This window comes from Opisthocomus hoazin, chromosome Z (genome assembly GCF_030867145.1).
Source record: "Opisthocomus hoazin isolate bOpiHoa1 chromosome Z, bOpiHoa1.hap1, whole genome shotgun sequence".
NCBI lineage: Eukaryota > Metazoa > Chordata > Aves > Opisthocomiformes > Opisthocomidae > Opisthocomus > Opisthocomus hoazin.
In genome coordinates, this window is record NC_134454.1 from 64,119,955 (window position 1) to 64,141,466 (window position 21,512).

The 21,512-nt window shown below is 40.4% G+C and overlaps 1 protein-coding gene across 2 annotated transcripts in view; it reads right to left on the reverse strand.

Moving 5' to 3' along the window:
- Positions 1-21,512, reverse strand: part of AP3B1 (adaptor related protein complex 3 subunit beta 1) — a 165,605-nt gene that overhangs the window by 134,664 nt on the left and 9,429 nt on the right. For both annotated transcript variants that reach the window (XM_075410692.1, XM_075410693.1), the window contains exons 2-5: positions 16,961-17,036; positions 11,582-11,656; positions 5,533-5,628; positions 3,168-3,328 (exon numbers count right to left, since the gene is read on the reverse strand). In XM_075410692.1, the coding sequence (XP_075266807.1) occupies positions 3,168-3,328; positions 5,533-5,628; positions 11,582-11,656; positions 16,961-17,036 (408 nt within the window). The remainder of the gene's footprint in view (positions 1-3,167; positions 3,329-5,532; positions 5,629-11,581; positions 11,657-16,960; positions 17,037-21,512) is intronic.

Below are 21,512 nucleotides of genomic sequence, written 5' to 3' on the forward strand. Positions count from 1 at the left end.
ATCGCATCCCTGCATGCTCTGACCACATTCCCGTATTCTTCCCAAGTGGCCTGTCCTTCTTTCCACATTCCATGGACCTTTCTCTTCCACCTGAAATCCACTAGAAGCTCCTTGCTTATCCAGGCGGGTCTCCTGCCTCCTTTGCTCGATTTCTTTCTCAGGGGGATGCACTGCTCCTGAGCATGGAGGAAGTGACATTTAAAGAGCGACCAGCACTCTTGGACCCCCCTGCCTTCGAGAGCCTTGGCCCACGGGATTCCTCCCAGTAGCTCCTTGAAGAGGCCAAAGTTAGCCCTCCTGAGGTCCAAGGTTTTGATCCTGCTTATCACCCTGCTTCCTCCATGCAGGATCCTCAAGTCAACCGTTTCATGGTCACTGCAGCCGAGTCTACCTCCGACCTTCACATCCTCCACCAGTCCCTCCTTGTTTGTTAATATAAGGTCCAGCAGAGCACCTTTCCTTGTTGGTTCCTCCACCACTTGCATCAGAAAGTTATCATCAATGCTCTGTAGGAACCTCCTGGATTGCGCCTGTCTAGCTCTATGGTCTCCCCAGCTGATGTCAGGGTGGTTCAAGTCCCCCATGAGAACCAGGGCCTGTGACTGTGAGGCTGCTTGCAGCTGCCTGTAGAAGGCCTCATCAATTTCCTCCTCCCTGTCAGGTGGCCTGTAGTACACACCCACTGTAATGTCACCTGTGTGAGCCTGTCCCTTAATTCTAACCCACAAGCTCTCAACTCATTCCTCATTTGCCCCCAGGCCAAGCTCAATGCATTCCAGTTGCTCCCTCACATACAGAGCAACTCCCCCACCTCTCCTTGTTGGCCTGTCTTTCCCAAAGAGTCTGTAGCCATCCATGACAGCATGCCAGTCACAGAATCACAGAATAGTAGGGGTTGGAAGGGACCTCTGTGGGTCATCTAGTCCAACCCCCCTCCCAAAGCAGGGTCACCTACAGCAGGCTGCACAGGACCTTGTCCAGGCGGGTCTTGAATATCTCCAGAGAAGGAGACTCCACAACCTCCCTGGGCAGCCTGTTCCAGTGCTCCGTCACACTCAGAGGGAAGAAGTTCTTCCTCATGTTCAGACAGAACTTCCTGTGCCTCAGTTTGTGCCCATTGCCCCTTGTCCTGTCACTGGGCACCACTGAAAAGAGCTTGGCCCCATCCTCCTGACACCCACCCTTCAGATATTTGTAGGCATTTATAAGGTCCCCTCGCAGCCTTCTCTTCTTCAGGCTGAACAAGCCCAGTTCCCTCAACCTCTCCTCGTAGGGGAGATGCTCCAGTCATGTGAGTTGTCCCATCCCGTTTCTGTGATGGCGATCCAGTCACAGCCGTCCTGCTGTATAATGGCTTCCAGCTCCTCCTATTTATTGCCCATGCTACGTGCGTTGGTATAGACACACTTGAGCTGGGCTGTCAGTCTCACCCCTGACCCTGGCACGCCAAGCCTGGGCTCGTCCCTAGTGAGCTGGGCGATGTCCTCTACCCCCTTCGAACCTAGTTTAAAGCCCTCTCAATGAGCCCCACCAGCTCGTGACCAAGAATCCTTTTTCCCCTTTGAGATAGCTGAGTTCCACCTGTTGCCAGCAGGCCCGGTGCTGTGTACACCTCCCTGTGATCAAAGAAGCCAAAATTTGACTGATGGCACCAGTCCCTGAGCCACCTGTTAACCAGGTGAGTTTTCCTGCCCCTTTCAGTGCTGTTCCCTGCCACTGATGGGATGGAGGAAAACACCACCTGCGCCCCTGATCCCTCAACCAGTCGCCCCAGTGCCCTGAAGTCCCTTTTGATGGCCTTGGGACTTCTCTCTGCGATCTCGCTCCCGCCAACCTGCATTACCAAGAGGGGGTAGTAATCAGAAGGCCGCACCAGACCAGGGAGTTTCTTCGCAACATCCCTAACCCGGGCCCCAGGGAGGCAGCAGACTTCCCTGTGGGATGGGTCCGGTCAGCAGATCGGGCCCTCTGTTCCCCTCAGAAGGCAATCACCTATGACAATTACCCTCCTTTTTTATTAGCTGGGCAGTTGTAATATGTGGGGCTGACTGACTCGTCCTGGGCAACCCCCTGGATGGAGCTTCACCTTCACCCACTTCCTCTGTGGCCGGTCCCTCACATTCCAGAGCCCCATATCTGTTGCTTAAGGGCAACTGGACAGGTGAGGGAGGCCAGGAGGGGATTCCCTTGCCCCCCCCCCCGAGCAGGGACCTGTTTCCATTCCCCCCCCCATCTCTTAGGTCCCCTCTTTCTGCTCGGTGGCAAGAGGGTAGGGGGTTCTCTGCTTTTCATGGAGCCGCCTCCTGCTGCCTCTGCCTCAGGGAGGGCAGGGTGCGGCTCCACCAGCCCATCTCTCTCTCACACTCCCGGATGCTCCTCAACCTCTCCACTTCCTCCTTCAGCTCTGCCACCAGGCTGAGCAGGTCATTCACCTGCCCGCACGGAACACAGCCGTTGTCTCTGCTGTCCCCCGGTACAAGCGCCAGGCTCAGGCACTCCCTGCAGCCAGAGACCTGGACGCCTGCGTTCTTGCGTGGGGCCTCCGTCTGGGTCCCCACACTCCTTCGAGCAAGAGCTTTACCACGGGTGGTAACCATGGCTGGAATATCTCCTGGAAGGGCGATGCCCACTACCTGAGTTGCCAGGAGGGGCGGCTGCACCCTGCTCGCCCTGCCTGTGCGAACGCTACACCACCTCTGTTCACCCGCGCTCCCCGGGGGCTGCTCTTATCCGTGAGGGGGTTTGGCCGCTGTCACACTCGGGTCGGGCCCCGCTGAGTCAGAGCTGCCGCTCGTTGGCACCTCCCGCTTTCCCCCTTGGGGGGGAAGGGGCTGGGGTCTCCTCTCTCTCTCGGTGCTTTTTGCCGCCTCGCAAAGAGAAAGCCCATCAAAATAATTGCTACACAGATGACAATAACTGGTCTATTAAAAACAAAAGATAGTGCATCAGTTTCTTTTTGTATCTCTTCATAGTTATCCTGCTATTCTATCAACCAAGAGATTTGCCTGAATTCCAATCAAATCAGTTCAGTAACAGCATGTCTACACGCACTACACTTTTTAAGAAATGAATCTGATACACCTGAGACATGCCAATGCCCTCAGTAGTCTTAACAAACATAGCCTACAACTATCTTTTGCTTTTCAGTATTTGTCAGAATCAATTACCTGTACAGTTTTTGGATTGCATGGGCTGCGTTCTTCCTCACATAAGGAGATAAATCAGAAGAGGCTTCCTTAATAGCAAGCATCATAATAGGAACAATAATCGGAACACGGATACTGGATAAAACTCTTAGAGCACTTGCGCGGATTAACTGATTAGGATCCTAAAGAATGGGAGAGAAGAGGAGAAATAAAATTAGTGGCCACACACTAAAACATGTAAATCTATCTATCCGTCAGGCGTGCAAGCTAAGGCCACACCAATAAGAAAATGTGCCAAACTTCACGCAATAAACTTTCAACCATCAAAAAAAGTAAAATAAATTAAGAAAGAAAACACTGAAACATTTTGAAATTTTGGCAAAGGAAAGCATTAACATAATACACTTTCCCAAGCAAAATGTGGGAATGATAGCTAAAAAAGACTAATATTTTCTTTAATGATCTGAGAAGTTTCTGCAATCCAAGCGCAATTCAGATATTCTGAAAAACACACCAAGCTTAGTTTTATTACTTAAATATAAGAACTGTCAAATGAAAATTTGGTTCTCTGTTGCAACACTCCCACTCAAGTTCTTGATAACACATCCATTTTATGCTTTACCACAAGGTATAAATTTCAGCCATTAGCAAAATGCATTTTCTTAAAAACATGTCAAAATATTAAGTTCAAAGTTTTGAGGCTTTCTTCTACTTCCTACTGCCCTTTCTTTCGTCCCAGTACTTGTTTCCCTTTTATAATGTTAGGGTTAAATTGGAGATCCAACAATTGCAGAAAACATCTGCATGTGGAGTAACTGTTATGCAAATCTTATCTACTAACCATGGGCTTGGGACACATGGGAAAAATGTTGCTTAATCAAGTACTATATCCTCTAAAATCCAGCAAACTGAAATTGCTGCAGCATTAATTGTGTACTGACTGCCAGAAAGGCACTTCCAAAAGAACCTTTCTCCCAGGTACTAAAAGTCAGCAACATGGGTTTTCAGACTGGTATTACTTAATGATCAGTTCATCTAAGCTATCAAAAATCAGGTATATCTAAGCAACTTCTAAGCAGTAAGTATCTGGATGGCGAAAGCACTTAATTTGACAGTTTTTGGAAAACGAACTTGTTCTTATCAGAGTTTGCAGGGCTCACCTGCAAACACAGAAGTTTAAAATAATCTAGAAAGTTGTTTCTAACAAGGGAGGAAAAAATCTCTATACATAAAAATTAATTGTAATATTCATTACCATACCAGAAACAAAACATTACAAAAAATAGATAGAGAAAAAATGAATTATGTTGCCTATCTTCCATAGCAGGCTTAGGAACTTCCTTAGCTGCTGAAAATCTCAGCTAGATTGGAGTCTACCTCCCTGCCACATCACCACTTCTTTTTGAGCTACTTGCAGCCACAACATTTGCGTCATCCCCTCTCCTTTTGTTCCCAGTATCCACAGCTTTTTGAAAATGTATGCCATGAGACGTGTTCACTGTATACATATCTCATTAAAAACATAGGATACAAAGTCATTTGAATTTTAGCTTTTCATGGCAGTCACAGATAATGAAGGTAGTACACATGCCATTGAGATAAAAGCTGGAAGAAAATGGCCTGTAGGATTCTCCTACAGTTGTGCACCTGGTGCTCTGATCACATTTTCCAACAAGACAAAAGGTCTGGGTTAGTAACACGACAGACATTAATTATGAACGTAGAGTAGCCTTATAAGAAGAGTACAGCAAACAAAGAACAAAACTCAACCTTCTGTTATTATAAAAACTGGCCAAATTTAAGGACAGAAACATAATAAATCTTTCTTTTCTCCGTGGTCACACTTCAAAGGCAATCCTAAACTTTGTTCTCCTCATTGTGATCTGAATTTGAAATGAAGCAGTAATAAAAGGCTACTTCTTCAGTGATTTTAATAAAAAGTAGCACGTGCAACACACTGAATATTTTCATTTAGGTACTACTATCTTCCTCATGTTCCAAATCTCTGTTGTGCAACCCGATCACTTACACTAACTGAAAGGAATACAGGTGTTTCAGGGTAACAACAGGGTCTTCTTTCTACATACATAAGCTATCTAGGAAAGAGAAAAGGCATTTCAGAAATTAAATGTTAGGCATGTGAATTTGAGAGTACCAATCTGCTACTTTTCTTCAGTGAAGTAATTTTACTTCATGCGGGCTTGGCTGCTTGATGAGGTTTGAGGTAGCACAAAAAAAAAACTTGTTAGTAATGGAACTTGAAATTGCTTTATCAGATGCAGATATTTACATGATTTAGCTTAACAGACAATGCTTACACAGATACTTTTATTTTTATGATACCAGCTCAGAATTCTCTATGAAAAGTTGTTTAGTAGTCACTCACTTTTAAAGCACGCTGGAAAGTACTGATGGACAATAATGCCAGATCTTGCTGCTCCTCTGCATAACGCATCAGATAAACATATACAAGCTTTTTTATCTGAAAAGAAACACACAATGAACATCATTATCAGAAAGTTTTAGAATTCTATAAAATCAAGTCCTAGACTGCACATTTTCATCAATATTTTTTCCTTTGAAGGAAGAATTAATATATCGCTGGAGTACTCACATGCTTTTCAAACACCTTATGATTTAGTGTAATTCTTTTAACAGAAACTCCCTGAGGTGCCGCAATATTACCTAACTAAAGATACAGTCAGATGAAGGCTAATAACACAAAGTACTGCTTTGTATTACCAACCGGAAAGAAAACACTTGAATAATCTAAGAAGTTGACATGTGGCAACTGACCATCGGAGCACTCCTCGTGGTTTTTTACTCATAGAAAACAGGTTAAACTTCAACAGCAAAGGATTTCAACAAGCCCATTTTACTTTACCCTGAAACTGAAAATCAATTACCCTAACACATTTGACAGACAACATAACTTCCAGCTGAAGTGTGGTAACTTACACTGTTTAAATCTGATTAAAAGAGCACTTCTGACTATGTCTTGGACAAAAGCAAAGGGTATTAGATCCACTTTTGCCTGACTACAAGCATTCAAAAGATGTAGCCAATATAAGCATACTACAAAGGATGTGATGTTCAAAGATTAAGAAAACCTCGGTATGATTTTGAGGGAGGAGGGTATTCAATTTAGTTCACTTTACCCCCTCATGGCTACTGTATGCCCAAGAAGCAGTGAAAACATTTTTTACATTTGAGTTGTAAACCGACCATTGGGTTTTATAATGGAAAATTCTGAAAGACTCTCAACTACAGCTGTGCTATAATTACTGTCACTATCAGAAGATGTATCTTTGTGCCAATTCTGGCAAAAAGCATAATATTAAATCACAGAAGGTTACACCATACTAAATTATTTGTTGTTCAGCTATAGACAAGCAGCAATCAACATTGACCACAAGAGGCCATGCATTGAATGACTGCAGGTGTGCAAAGAAAGCCTCCTTTCCTTGAAACCACTCTGTGACTAGAAATGGAAGCACTTAGAGCTCCGTGACTACACTATTCTTTTACCATTTACCTTCACTCAACGTTAAAATGCTCCTTTCTATAAAACTAATCATAACAGGGCGCATTTGGCTTGAGGAACACAGGCAGATTTGTTTAATTAGTTTGTCAATATAAGCACATCAAACTCCATGAGTTATTGACGAAGACTTACTTTTGTTCTACACCACCAATTGCTTACCAGGTCACTTTTTGTATCCCTACCATCTATGACATGATGCACATAGTGAAGTTAAGATCAGTATGTACTTATAAAAACAAAAATCACAAGGCACTTCTGTAAACAATAAGATGCCCTTTGCTCTCTTGAAACAAATGAACGTGCTCTACTGCTTCTTCACCTCCCTTTCCCTGCATCAGAGCATTCAGCCCTGGTAAAACCAAAAAAAGCAGCCATTTCTGGGCAGGAAAGTCACTCGGATACAAAGTCACTCAGATGAACTGATGTATTTAATGCTACTGCATGGTAGCAATTTGTACAGACAGATTTCTGTAACAATTCTTAAGGACAGGGGAAAAAATTGGCAAAACATTTCCAGAAAACAGTATCAGAATCCAGGTATTAAAAATACGACTTAACCCAGTAATTCCTCATGATTTCAAAAGCATCCTAAATACTGGACCACAATAAAGCTTTCTGAGCCCCAGAAGTGCTGACTTGATGGTTGTAAGTACGACTATGTTATGACCTAAACTCATCATCTAACTAACCTTGATAAAGAAGAAAAATCAGTCACCCAGCTTTATTAAATGCCCTGATCTCTTTTCAGTTTAACCATCTCTTCCCATACAAATATTTTAGTACTAAATGGTGAAAAAATAAGTAAAAATAAATAAAGTAATAAGGGAACTTTAACTACAGCACAGATGAAAACGTGAATTCACATAACTGTCTATTTGTTTAAAATATAAGAAAAGGTTGACAAAATATACACAGTGAAAGGCTTCTGCTAATTAATGTTAGATTAGGTGATCAAACCTTGTCTGCACACCCACAAAGGAGCACAGAGAGACAAGGAGGGTGGAGTAGTGTTTGCAAGAAATACCCTGCCCTACTTTCTCCCAAGCCCATGACAGGAACCATCAGCCCAGAGGTGCAGAGAGACACAGTAGTAGGAGAGAACCTAGATTTAGGACTCAGAGGAATGTACACCCTGTCAGACCCCTCTCAATGCCACCTCAAGAGATCTTCAGCTTCCAAGTCCAGGTGTTAAACCCATCAAGAGTCAACACCAGAGCACTTTTCAGACTGAGGGTCTTCATACAGGTATGGGATGCAGATGAAGAGCATGTTAGGATTGCACGAGATTTATCATAGGATGTTTTGGGGAGGAACCAAAATGAAGGAGAAGTGAGGGGAATCTACGTGATCTGGGGAGGAGTAAGTGGGGGAAAATAGAGGGACAAGCACATAAAAATGGCTGGACACATCTAAACATTTGCCAGCTGGTACATCTATCTTTCTGTGCCCTGCACCTGATCAGCACAGTCTGTTGTATTTTCTCATTAAACTCCATTTTTAACTATTTTCCTTGGTGAGGTACTCTCTATTCAGTGTGAAGGTGCACATATGTGCCAGCAACTCCAGTCAGGCCACTGGCTGGAAGGCCCATGCGTCCATACACACCAGCAACTAGAGAGCCCACAGTGAAGGGGCTTAAGTGTAACTCCAGGAACTGGAATGGGACCTCAAGTCACCTATGTCCATGGTGGCCAGCACCTGTAACAAGGGAGGGTCTGGCTACCAGCACCTGGGCTGGAACCACAGACCAGAGGGCCCATGAGCATAGGTGCAAGCAACTGAAGAGACTGGAGTATATGAAACCAATCGCAAGCCCCTGTGTCTGTAGTGCCAGTGACTGCAATGTGTGCAGGTGTACCAGTGGATCAAGCTGCAGTAGCTGGTAAGCAGGTGAAGTGGCCTTGGAATTAGCTAGCTAAGAGTGTGGGCATCTAAGAGCAAGACCACAGGAGGAGTTGACTGTGGCATAGACCAGGCGAGTCCCACCCAGCTGCCAGAGAAACCAAGCTGGTCTGTGGGTACAAGAACCACATGTTTGTGTGCATCTCTCTACAGGCATAACCACAGGGGGTTGGCTGGTAGAGGACCAAAGGGATTTCCAGCCAGGTACAGTTGTGTGTGCTGCACACATGTGCACATACCAGTGTGTCTAAGGGCAAGACCATGAAGGGGTAGCTGCTGGAGGATGAGGGAAGTTCTGGTTTACATGTGTTCACATGTGTACAGCAGTTTGTACCAGCAATTGAAACAGGGCTGCAGGCTCAGGGGCTCATATGTCCAGCTGCCAGCAACAGGTGAGATCAAGATCCAAGGACCAGCTACTAGGCAGACTGTGTCCGAGCCCAGCTGCTGGCTAGATCCACACTGTACACACATATGTATACATATGCTCCCACCAGCAGACCTTCACCATGAACGGCCAAGCTGCCAGTGCTCTCTGTGTGCGTCAGAGTACCCTGTGCCAATTTATGTGGCTGCTTCTATACATATATATTTCTTGTGTGTACGTACACAAAACACATGCGTGTGTGTGCACACCTACTAGGAATACACTCCCAGCCTGATTACTGGTCGGGCTGAAAGCCTGGAACTGGGGCAGTCTTGCCTCTGTTGGTCTAGCAGATCCAGCCCTAACAGTTAGAAGCACTTGAGATGAATGATATTGTTCAAGGTACCCCTCTGGCATAAGATATCTCTCTTGAAAACTGGACTTAGAGTACTCCTAACTTACAAACACAAGTTAAAGAAGACAGGAATATTTAAGTATCTAAGTATGATTCCTTGCGCCGTTTTCCTTTTATCACCTATTGCTGAAAGTACAGTTACAATTTCTAAAATTATTTTAACACAGTAAGTTCTGAAAGACTCTGAATTGTCACCTTTGCACACTTACGCCTCCTTGACTTACCAGAGATCAGTATTTGGCCTCAGCCAAATATACACATTCTTTCAAAGACTAGAAAAAGACAAAGTTTTAAAGTACTAGCTAACTAAGAGTAATTTCTTGAAAGCTAAAATTAGACTAAAACTTGACTGTTACTAACCATCCAAGCAAAATAAGGAACAAAACCTGCTTTACCACAGCACATTAGAGAGAGACAGGAGTTTGCTGAAGTCATTATTACAGAAAATAAAATCTTCAGTGCCATAAGCCAGGGAAAAAGCAACTTTTTGTTCCCATTAATAATAGAGGCTGAAGTAGGTATCTCCAGAAGAGGAAGGAAGAATTGGAGTATGCACTCAATTGACCTCGCTTCTTAAAACCCAGGGCTTCGAACACCTATTTCCTGCATTTTTCCAAAATTACGATTCTGTGAAGCAGGAAGTAACTAGTATCATCGCATGGTCACTCTGCTTTCTTCAAACTGATACTTGTCGGTGACTACGTAGTCTGGAGCTACAAACTTCAATGTTTTTTTCATCCAAATCTCATCGGTGAAAGTGAACTGTAAGTCTGACACCTCTGCACTGGAGCTGACAGTGTATGCATAGTACTGGTAGTGCGCATCAGAGTAACATTTTCTTTACAAAAACTCTGGTTGTGCAACTTTCTAAGCAGATACTGCTTTAGATTTCCTTGAGCCACATAGTAAGCCTGTGGATTTAAACACATCATAGTTGAATATAATCTAAATTTTTTAAATTCCTGCAAAATTTGAATTTTCACTGGTCTAAGATGGATTTTTTTTTTCTTTTTCTTACTTTATCAGAAATAGAAGATACAGAAGCAAGCTTCTTTGCTATCTGAAACCTGATAGTGGGGCAAGAACAGACACAGATGCTGCTAAAATGAAACGGATGGTAAACAGCATGAAAGAAAAACTTGTATTTCTGCTATTGTTTTTATCTACAGAAATTTTGAAAATAATTATTAAATGCATCCCCTTTTAATTACAAGTCACACAATTTGGTGCAAGTTGAACACATTTAGTCAAGCCATTTGCCTCAAGAAATTGACTCCTATTGCAGACGATTCAGATACAGGTTCTTCATCAGCTGCTTTTATAGAGAATTTTATAGACAATTGTCCTTCTCTGCCCTTCCATATACTTCTTCAACACTTCTTCATACAAAGTGAATCCAGTAAGCACATATTCCCAAAATGCATGTATGACTTTGCTTTAAAGTCTCCATGTCTTGCAAAACATAAAAGTAACCCAAACATTTGAGATTACACTGCATAGTAGCAAAAATTTCTTCTCTGCTCAAGAGAGACTTGTGTGTCCCCCCCCAACAGTCACATCTCCCCAAAAGATTCCAAGATTTGAAAGCTAATTTTCTGTATTATTCTGCATTCACATTAATAAAGCACTAAACAAATTCTCTAAATTAAATTAGGAAAAGAACCAACATTTAAATATTGTGAAACAAAAAAATTTTAAACACACTTCATCAGTAACATCACATTTTGTCTAACCATGAATTCCTGCAAAGATTTGTTTAACCGAGTGATCTCTCAGCAATCCTTTCATAAATATACTACACAATTAAAACAGTGAAAACTTTTCTACCCAACCCTCACCTCCCAGCCTTGATCTGCAACAGATGCATGCAAATACAATGTAGCACACTCCCTACTCAAAGTTTGCAAGCAGCACCACACCTCAAATAAACTGCAGCACCTTTCCTCAGAACTACCATCACACAGCTCCACAAGCTTTCACTCAACTTTTTAAACGTAGTTATTATTCTTCCCTTCAAATCACCCAGTAGGTCTCCTTTCTTTACACATTAAACTATTACCATAATACAGTCATTGAAACTAAACTCTGAAAACTTCTGTTAAAGAAACCTACAGATTTTATGGTTTACCTTGAGGTTGGATACAATTAGATAAAATTTTCATAAACAGATCCTCCATAACAGTATGCTTAATGATCTATAGGAATACCTCAATATTTTTACTGGCAACATTCTTCACAACAGCAGGAAACAGCTCAGAAGCATTTTTTCCCTTTGCAATCATCTGAAGGGGAAAAAAAAAAAAGACACACAAATCTTAGTAATGTAATAACGTAATTTATTAGAGTGGGATTTTTTTTCCCCCCCAAAAAAGAGACATGCATTTATTCCCGATCTGTATTCAAACCTGACTTCCATGAAGCTGAGGACAAAGTCTGATTTTTTTTTGTTAGCTATTAGGCTTTACATGACACTATTCATACAATAAAACCTAAGTACTGGCTGGTTACAAGTTTGGGGGGTGGAAGCCATGAACTGGAGTTTACCTTATCCGACTGAAAATCATTTTTAATGCTTTAAAAAATACTTAAAGATCTTGCTAATTTGAAAAGCTTTATAGAATTACTTTTCAGGAGTCAGTATGCAAAAAAACAACAACAAAAAACATACGAAGTTTAAAATCCTGTTCCTTTTCCCTGGAATAATCCTGGTGTGCAACAGAACAAAGGAGAACACAAGAAATGGACATCATGTTAAAAACAAAGCAAGGTTGTTTTCCATAGCAAGTTAAATACAAAAGGCCTTAAAATGTTCATACAGAACAAGACGACAATGAGGTAAAAGCAAGATCAGTCAACCCACTTTTTTTAAAAAAAAGGAAGAAAGTTTTCATATTCGATCTCAGAGAAACGTGAAACTAGGGTATGCAGCAAGCAATAAAATTGTCTTAGTAAAGAGCACAAACAACAAAACTACAGTTTAGCTTCAGCCTGCGTATAAACAGCTTAAGGAGGAAGTTATTTATGAGAAACGAAGTACATCAGAAGGAACAAAATACTTCAATATAAACTACAGCTGTACAACTTTTTTACTACCTCTATCTAATACCAGCAGAATGTCTGCTAGTACTTTATGTCCAAGCTGCAAACCCTGGAATTTCATGAACATGTTATATGAAAGTCACAGCGCTGCTGAAGACAGACTCACAGCACCCCAAGCTATGGTCAAGGGCAGCCAAACATCAAGCTAATCAGCAAGGACAAGAGCTCACGAAGACAAGCAAATGTACAGGGATTCAACACAGGAACATGAGTTTTGCAACTGCAGCTACTGCTGTTCATAACCATCTCACACTGCCACCATTATTCAACATTACACAGCTGATTAAACTTCACATTCTTCACAGGTCTGTTTGTGTATTTCATTGATAAAACACATTAAGGGTATAAAGAACTAGGATCTCATGCAACAAACGCAAAAAAAAACACAAAACCAGGCAGTACTTTGGCAAACTGTATATTCAGAGAAAGTTAGAAGACAGACACTAGAAGAAGGTAGCTGTAGTTCAAACTGTTACTGAGTGAGCCTTTCAAAAGGATTTAAGAGCAGCTTTCCAGTATGATATTTCAATCTAACAACATCTTACACTATTTCTTGAAGCTGTACTACGACACAGAAAGCGACAAGCTAAGCAGTAAGCACATTGTATAGGTTTCAAGAGTTTTTAACTAAGAATCTAAATTAAACCACTGCTGTCAAGATTGGGAGGTCTTTGCAACAAATGCCAGATTCAGAATGACCAGAGTCAAGTAAAACTTACTAGCAAGATGCACTGCAGAGAAGTATCATAAAAACCAAAATATTATCGACCATCTCATCTTGATGCAACAGAAGTTACGCTATTCAAAAACAGGGATGATCCTTAGACTGCCCTGATAGGCTGTAACAGTATGACTCTATGCATTACTTGTGTTAACTGATCAACTGTAATCACTCCAATGTACCATGTAAATATGTATTTAGAGTCTTTTAAAAGAGAGTATTTTGACTCATTAAGTCACAACAATTAACATAAATCCTCCTTAGGCCATGGATCATTAACCTGAAAGAACATAATGGTTCTTTCCAAGGCTAAGGTCTATCATGTCATTTTTGTTGCTGTGCCTAGACATTCTCCAATTGTGTTGTCTTACATACCTGGAGTTGCTGCATCGACATAATCTTTCATTCTAGAACAAGTACTATGTAATGTCAGGGTGTACTAAGCTTTTTTTTTCCCCCCCCATGAGACACACACACAGACATGGATGAAATTCTCTATGGAAAATGAGGCACTTGAATTCATTTCCTAAATTTCTGTTCTGAAATCTTCAGAAGTGAAATTCCACTGAGTTTATTTCACAGATGAAAAGTCCAGACAGATTGCAAGACCTGGTAACAAGAACATCTTGGTTGTTGTAGAATTAATGTATGCTTTAAAAGAAATACCAGCTATTCTGTTTTCATGCATATAGTACAATAAACTTGGTTCTGTATACACTTCAAATTTACTTCTAAACCAGCAGCATTGTTCATAATCTTCCAAAGACTGCAATTATTTTATGGCATGCACGTAAGAAAGACATTAAAAAATACCACAGTGACTGATAAAAAAAAAAAAGCAACATCATTAATGTCACACATATGTATTTTAGCTGAAGGTAGTCTTAGATGCCTTCATGTAAGTGGGGAAGTGGAAAGATCAAAACCAGACTACTCCTATGCTCGAAGTTACGTTGTTAAAAGTCACTCTCTGCAAGACAGGTTTGTTTTCTTATTTGTAATGAATCTCCTTCTTCCCAGAAAAGAGTTTGTAAACCACCTTAAAGGAGGAAGAAGCAGCAAAAGGAGCCATAAGCAGCGTTCTCCTGGTACTTTTCCACCACACTATACAGACAAATGAAGATTCAGTCTCTTGAAGTCTATCAAAAGACTAAGAAAACTATGGGTACGCACAGCTTTTTCCCCTACCTAAAATTAGTGAAAATGAGCATTCCAGTGAGACACATTAAACAACACTCTGACAACACAGTTTCTTTTTCCTCTAATAAGGCTAGAAGTCGTCTTTCTTCTCTGGAAAACACATCTCACCCCTGAGAACCCTGTAAATTTAAGCACACAAGTGGTAACACACAAGCATCTTTGTGCCCAGCAAGAACATTATCACCACTGCTACAAGACCTTATACTAATTGTGCACGGTCTCAGTCCTGGCCTGTAAAGCTCATTGTTTCAGTTTGTTATGTGAACCAGAGGTTGGTAACAGATGTCTGTTATAAAACACAGTTTAATCACAGGATAACAGCAAATGTCTTGAAAATACAGAAGAGACTGAAAATAGAGTATCCAGTAACTCAAACAACTCGCGGTCAAGTAATGGTCTACCTTGCAAGCTAGAAGGCTGTTTCTGCTTTAAGAAAAGAGGCAGCAGCTAAGCAAGGAAGAAAAAAAAATATCCAAGAAACAGAAGGTGCCTATTGCCATCTGAGAAAGTAGCAATCTTCCAGCATTTCACAGTGCTTAGAACAGGGACCAAGAACCTGACCAGAAACCAAGGACTAGAAAATTGTAAGGGACAAAAACCTGGAACTGGAAATGGGGGAACAGACGAAAGAATGTGCTCAATTCAGTTCTACCTTGCCTTGCTGAAGAGCTCTTGAGCACCTGATCACCTCAGCCTCAGAACATCAAGGACCACAGCTGTCAGTGCTAACTACACATCTCCAGCTTCATGGTATCATAAAATTCCAGGAAATTAAAGAGACAGCTGTTAAGAACTGCTTTGAATACGTAGCACCAGCTATTTACAATAAGTGCATTTGCTTATAGCACACTCATTTATAATGAGAGCATTGTTTGTAGGAAAAAATGAAACAAAAATTTAAAATCAGTCTAGCAAAGCCTTGGTTTAAAATTTAAAGCTGACCTGATTTAACAGTTTCTAATTCCCCCATATGCATACACACACACATATTCAGAGCCAACAGTTTCCAAATACAGAAAAAACATGGCCACCTCTTGAAAATCAAGAGAGCAACAGGCATTTCTCCTCAACCTTCCTGTCCACAGTAGTAAACAGAACAATCTTTTCTGAAGGAAGCAGAACAATGTAAGTTACTGGAGGTTGAAACCATAGCACTACTATAGGCCATGATTTCTTGCAACATCACCTTTGTATGCCAGACTCTGACTGGTCAAACCCTGAGGAATCCTATATCATGCTGGAGAAGATGAACCAAGAAAGCTTTTACAGAAAAAAAAAACCCCACCCTGACATTATGAAATCATAGTTGGTAGGTTACCCAGAGCTACTAGGTAATCGATGTCTCTGGCAGGACTAGGACCAAAGGCAAAATCAGAAGACACACAGCTTGAGTAAAATCTTCATCACTAGCAGATAATGAAGGAGAAATCGCTAGCTCTAGAGTCAGAGCAAAACAAACGATCACATAGGTTGTACCTACTCACTTCAGTACATGCTTGGAAAGGATTAACCCACATAAAAAACCAAGCAAAACAAAAAAGCATACCCAGCAGAGACAGAAAGAACAATGAGAGAAAGCAAATGCACAAGTCCCCATAAAAAGAAGTCAAGTGGATACTGAACAGCTTTCCATAGCACATTCTTCTAATACTGTTAAGAATAAATAAAGGGACTTTATCAACTTCCTGATGTTTAGTTTATAGCGTTCAAACACACAACGGTGTTCAACATTACTCACTTCTACGGGTACACAGTTCACCTGAAATACTCATTCAAATATACAGGCAACTCGCTTAGTTAAAAAAAAATCCTTCTATATTCTAAAAAAGTAAAAATAGTAAATGCAATTTGCCACTTTACTCCTGCAAATTTCTGTCATTTCCTGTCTGCTGAACTAAGACAGCAATTCAAGTTTCTCTGAAGTAACCATTTCCTATTTGAGATCTCACCTCCCTACTGAAAATAGTTACAGACTTATTGGCACTGTTACATAAGTATTTTAAAAGTACTTGACTGCATATATTTTGATATAGCAATTTCTACACAAAATTCCAAATTAAAGACTTCACAGTAGCTTCTAAACACCATTTAGAGATTTAACTGCTGACTTGGTACAGGATTGGAGAAGAGGAGGCTGAGAGGGGACCATACTGCTCTCTACAGCTACCTGAAAGGAGGTTGTGGTGAGGCAGGCGCTGATCTCTTCTCCCTGGCAATAGGACGAGAGGCAATGGCCTCGAGTTGTGTCAGGGAAGGTTTAGATTAGATACTGGGAAAAATTTCTTTACTGAGAGAGTGGTCAGGCATTGGAATAGACTGCCCAGGGAGGTGGTTGAGTCACCATCCCTGGAGGTGTTCAAAAGACGTATAGATGTGGCACTTCAGGAGTTTAGTTTAGTTTAGTAGGAATGGTTGTGTTGGGTGGATGGTTGGACTCAATCTTAGAGGTCTTTTCTAACCTATAATTCTATGATATGACCTATGAAGCAAAAACAATATTCATATCCAAGAAATAAAAATAATAAAACAGATACACTAACAAATAAAAATAAAAATAATCACATACCCCAACAATCCTTTTCATAGCATCCAGCTTTGCAGAATCTTTACTGCTTTCCAACATTTGTTTTAGGTCTTCATTTCTATGGTAGAAACACAGCAAAGCACCAATTAGAAAATGCAAAAAATAAAACCAAAATACTATTTTTTTATTCTTGCATCAATTCTGCAACTTAAGGTGAAGCACTGCTCCTTCTTGCACACTTCTAAATTGTATTTGTTAACATGCTGGCCTAGTATAATAAAATGTTTAGCAAAAGAATCTGTCAGATTCCAACAATAATGCAAGCCTACGCAACTTTAATCTGCTATTAACTGAACCCTGGCTAGAAGGTTGAAGTCTTGAGGCAAGAGAAAGCTCAGTTTGAACAAACAGCTCATTTGTTCCTCCCTTTTTGCCCAGTGAGGGCCAAATGTAATGCCCTGAGGTTGACATGTTTGTGTTAAAATACAGTATCAGCTTACTTAAATAACTGAAAAGCCCAGTAGCTGACTTCAGTATGGTCTGAATTTCAATGAGAATCAGGCAAATAAGGTTATGTTTTCATGTGCCTTTCTGTATTGTACATTGGTAAACCTTGTCCCCAGGATTAAAAGCCTCAGATCTGTACGTAGTACATCTATTCTACACGCCGTAAGATTAAGACAGCCTGATGATTAGAGTTTACATACAGTGTCCAAGCATTTTTTATAGCCGAAATAAAATTCTCACAATATTAAGTCAATAAGGATGTTCTCTCGCAAATACAGCTTCTCATCAGCCATCACTAACCAGAAACCTCACCCTGCTTGGCTTTTTAGATGCAAGAAGATTGCAGTCTAACTGCATTTATAGAATCTAAAAGTTTGCAAAAAAAGATTCTTCGAAGAAAGAGCCTTTTGTAATGCCTAGACTGCTGAAGTACTGAAAAATATGAAGATGACAATGGCTCAAGAAGAGACACCTGCAATATCCCAAAGAACTCTGAAAACATTTCAAGTTTACAAACCCTGTGAGCTTTCACATAGTGCAGGGCAACATGGAAATCCAGACAGGATTTCGAAAGTGAATGCGAAAATGTCACGAAATATAGATATATTCCGATTCATCACTGCCCTCAGAGTTTCAGATCAGAAAGAGAGGTTTACACCAAAGCCAGAATTAGTTACAATGAGACAAAATGTTGTCATACTTTAAACAGCATTTTTCCTACTTGCAATGGACAGAGTCACTCTAATAGAGCAGATATTCCTCGTATTTTCAGATTCAGTACTGCATCTGTTCTGTGCCCCTCCACGAGAAATCCACATTGCCCACACACTTCAGTATATATTCACAAAATTAAGAACCACAGTCAGATAGCAAAAAAACCCAAACAGCATTTTTTTCCTAATAAGTCAGAAGAAAAACATGCAAAATTCAGGAAGCAGATACCTACCTGCATCTTCCAACTGAAGCCTAACTGCTTTTTCAAAACCAAGTATTCCATGAACTACTGAAGCAACCTAATACAGATGATCTGTTTTAAATATCAGCTTCACTTAACAGCTCAATACTTAAGTATTAACTTTAAACGAAAAAAAAGTGGAAGCATTCAATTTCCTTGCCTGCTTTAGCACCATTTCCCAGCTATTACTGGGAACTCCTTATTTTGCCTGCATCTGCTTCTACCCGTTTTAGTTACCCCTGGAAGCGTTCAAAGAACTATACGGCCAGTCTTCTGTTGCTACATATATTTAGTAGTTTGCTGCAGCCCTTTAAGTTATACTTCCCATTCAACTTTGTTCTGCAGTTTTGCTGACATCAGTTTAATATGTCTATACGTTGTTGCCGCCTTCTTCATGGCAAGTGGTAACATCCAGTGCACCTTTTTCCTGTAACACCATCCCAAGTTGACAGATTTGTTAAAAATAACTAATGCTGTGATTTCACATACCTCTTCCTATTGCCTTCCTCCCACCTTCCTGGGATAAAGGCACACCCCCCTCTGCACTAAGCTCTCTGGTTTTCTGACTTCATTTCAAGTATGCTTGTGTTCACCTCTATATCCTCACACTCCTTTTAGCCACTCCATATTTTTCCCTCAGTTGTATATACATATTTTTCATATCAGAAATCAAATATTTGTTGGTTTAGGGTTGTACCTAAGATACCCTTAATATTCTGCTATTTCACCTTTTAATCTCCCTGTGTAGTTTCATTTGCAATCAACCTTTTAGGAAGGCTAGCTTGATTTAACTTTTGGTAGCTCTCTATTCCCCATCATTCTTGGCCAGAGATAGCTTATTTTGCTGACCATTCCTGTCCACCTATTCCTTACAGGATACTGAGTAAGTCTCAGTTATTTTAGATCAGCTTGAAGCACCTTGCCTAAGACTTTGTTCCAGCTGGAGACAGAAATGTCAGAGACTTCTAATTTTTTCTGCTTAAGTCTTAATCCTTACCTTTTAAGCTTAGCTTGTGAAAGAACTATATGACAGTTATCGAAGTTACATAGCAGAAGACTGGACTTGATTTAGAAAGTTGCTTGTAGTCCTATGCTCCTGCTTCCAGTTTTCTACTATTTTACATAATCATGCACAAATTGAGATAGAAACATCAGAAAAGCTAAAGCGCAGAATAATATTACTAAATTGTCATTAGTTTGTTCTCATATGGTTGGTAAGAAGATGCTTCAGTTCCTTGGCACAATCAACAACGCATCTACTTTTAAAAAAAAATTATTATTTGACTAAAGAATCAAAAAGTGTTCAATGAATAAGACGCCGTAGCAACTGCTTAAGATTCATGCCTGGGAATAAATTTAGCTAACTTTTTTGTTAGCATGAAAAAATAAGAATATGTCAACAAAACACGCAAGTGAGAAAGCAGAAAATATGGAAATAATAATTTGAACTTGAGAATAAAGTAGCAAAAATAGAAGCAGTCACACAGCACAAGATTCAAGTACATGCTGAAGACTACCTCCCAGAAACTGGGAAGAACAAAAGACGACAGTAACTACGAGTTACTAGTGTAACAAACACAAAGAAAAAAGGCAAAAGGTGAAATCAAGACACGAAGACAGAAGTAGTATTTAACGATGATCTAGCTGCTTATACAAAATATTCTATCATAGATTTCAAATTGAAACATTTTGAAATGCTAACAGGGAAGATACAAGTCAGAGAAACAAAGACATGAAGACCTGTTTACAGCCTTGCCTTCCTAATACAACATGGGGGGGGGGAGTGGAACAGAAAAAACCCACAAGTTTTTGATTAATCCATTTGGAAATTAATTGCTACATCACCTGATGTATTTTTTAAAATATTTTCTAACAAATTATAATCCAGGATTAGCAAGAATTAGATACTTACACAGTAAAATATTGCTCCATACTTTCACACGGATCTGCAGCAGCAAGCCTTTTTTCTTCAACAGTTAGACATGGTTTCAGTGTAACCTCGAAGTTTTGCCCTTTAAGAGCAGATTTAAGAGTGCAAGACACCTCAGTCACTTTACCCAGCATTGCAGACTTTTGTTCCATTCTTTTAAATACAGTATTTAAAGAAAAAAATAATAAAGACTGCACTCAATCAAGCTTGCCTGTCGAGACTGAGGTCTACTCAGAAAATCTTGTAACAGGATACCCACTCCCTTGCTGTTTTAGCTTCTAGAAACAAATATCCTGCGCAGATTTCAAAGGTCATTTCCCTCCAAAAACAATTCTTATCTGCAGCCTCAATGAACAATGGGAATGACAAATGCATTTCAGCCTTTTATAATAATATAGTTTATTATACAGTACAAAAATATTTTCATGTTCTGAGCATTAAGAATATCTAAGGGAATTTCAATCCTTCAGTAAAATCCCTTAAAACAGAAAGCATAAATGCAAGCTTCACACTGCTGTTCACATTTCTGTACTCTTTAGTTATTCTGAAGTGACAGTTCTCCAGTATACAACGTTAGATAAATAATTTATCACTTATGTCCACCTGCTAGGAGCTCAGAAAAATGCAAGCAACCCTCTAGCTTCATCAATACCTTTGCCTCTCCCCACTAAAGCTTTGAGAGTAATGCTAGCCTTACACAGTTAAGTAACTATTACAGATTACTGAAATACAAGCTTTATTACTTCAGCAGCAAAATCAGGTTTAAAGAAGCCTAATCTGACAGTTTACGAATAATATGGAGCTATATGAAGCACGACAGTAATGGTCCCAACAACAGTAGGTGCAAAAAGCCTTTGTAAGGGTAAATATAATGTCTCTGAGCTCATTTTCCCTAACAGTAAGAAGAGGTGAATTGACTTTTTGAGTCCCACCTGTCTGCCCATTGTCATATCTAAGAATGCAACGAGATTTCCCCAAGCTCCCAATTTGTAAACTAGGGTCTTAACCTCTATATAATACAGTCCCACTGTCCTAAAAAGTCGTCAGTTGAAAGCACTCGTAGGGAATATAATTAGAAATATTATACCCACATACAACATGAACAGGATATGAAATACAATCTTTATCACTTGTATATCATCTACCAAAAAAGGCAATGAGCCAATTTATTAATATCTCCAGGAAATAGTACTCTGCTGCCT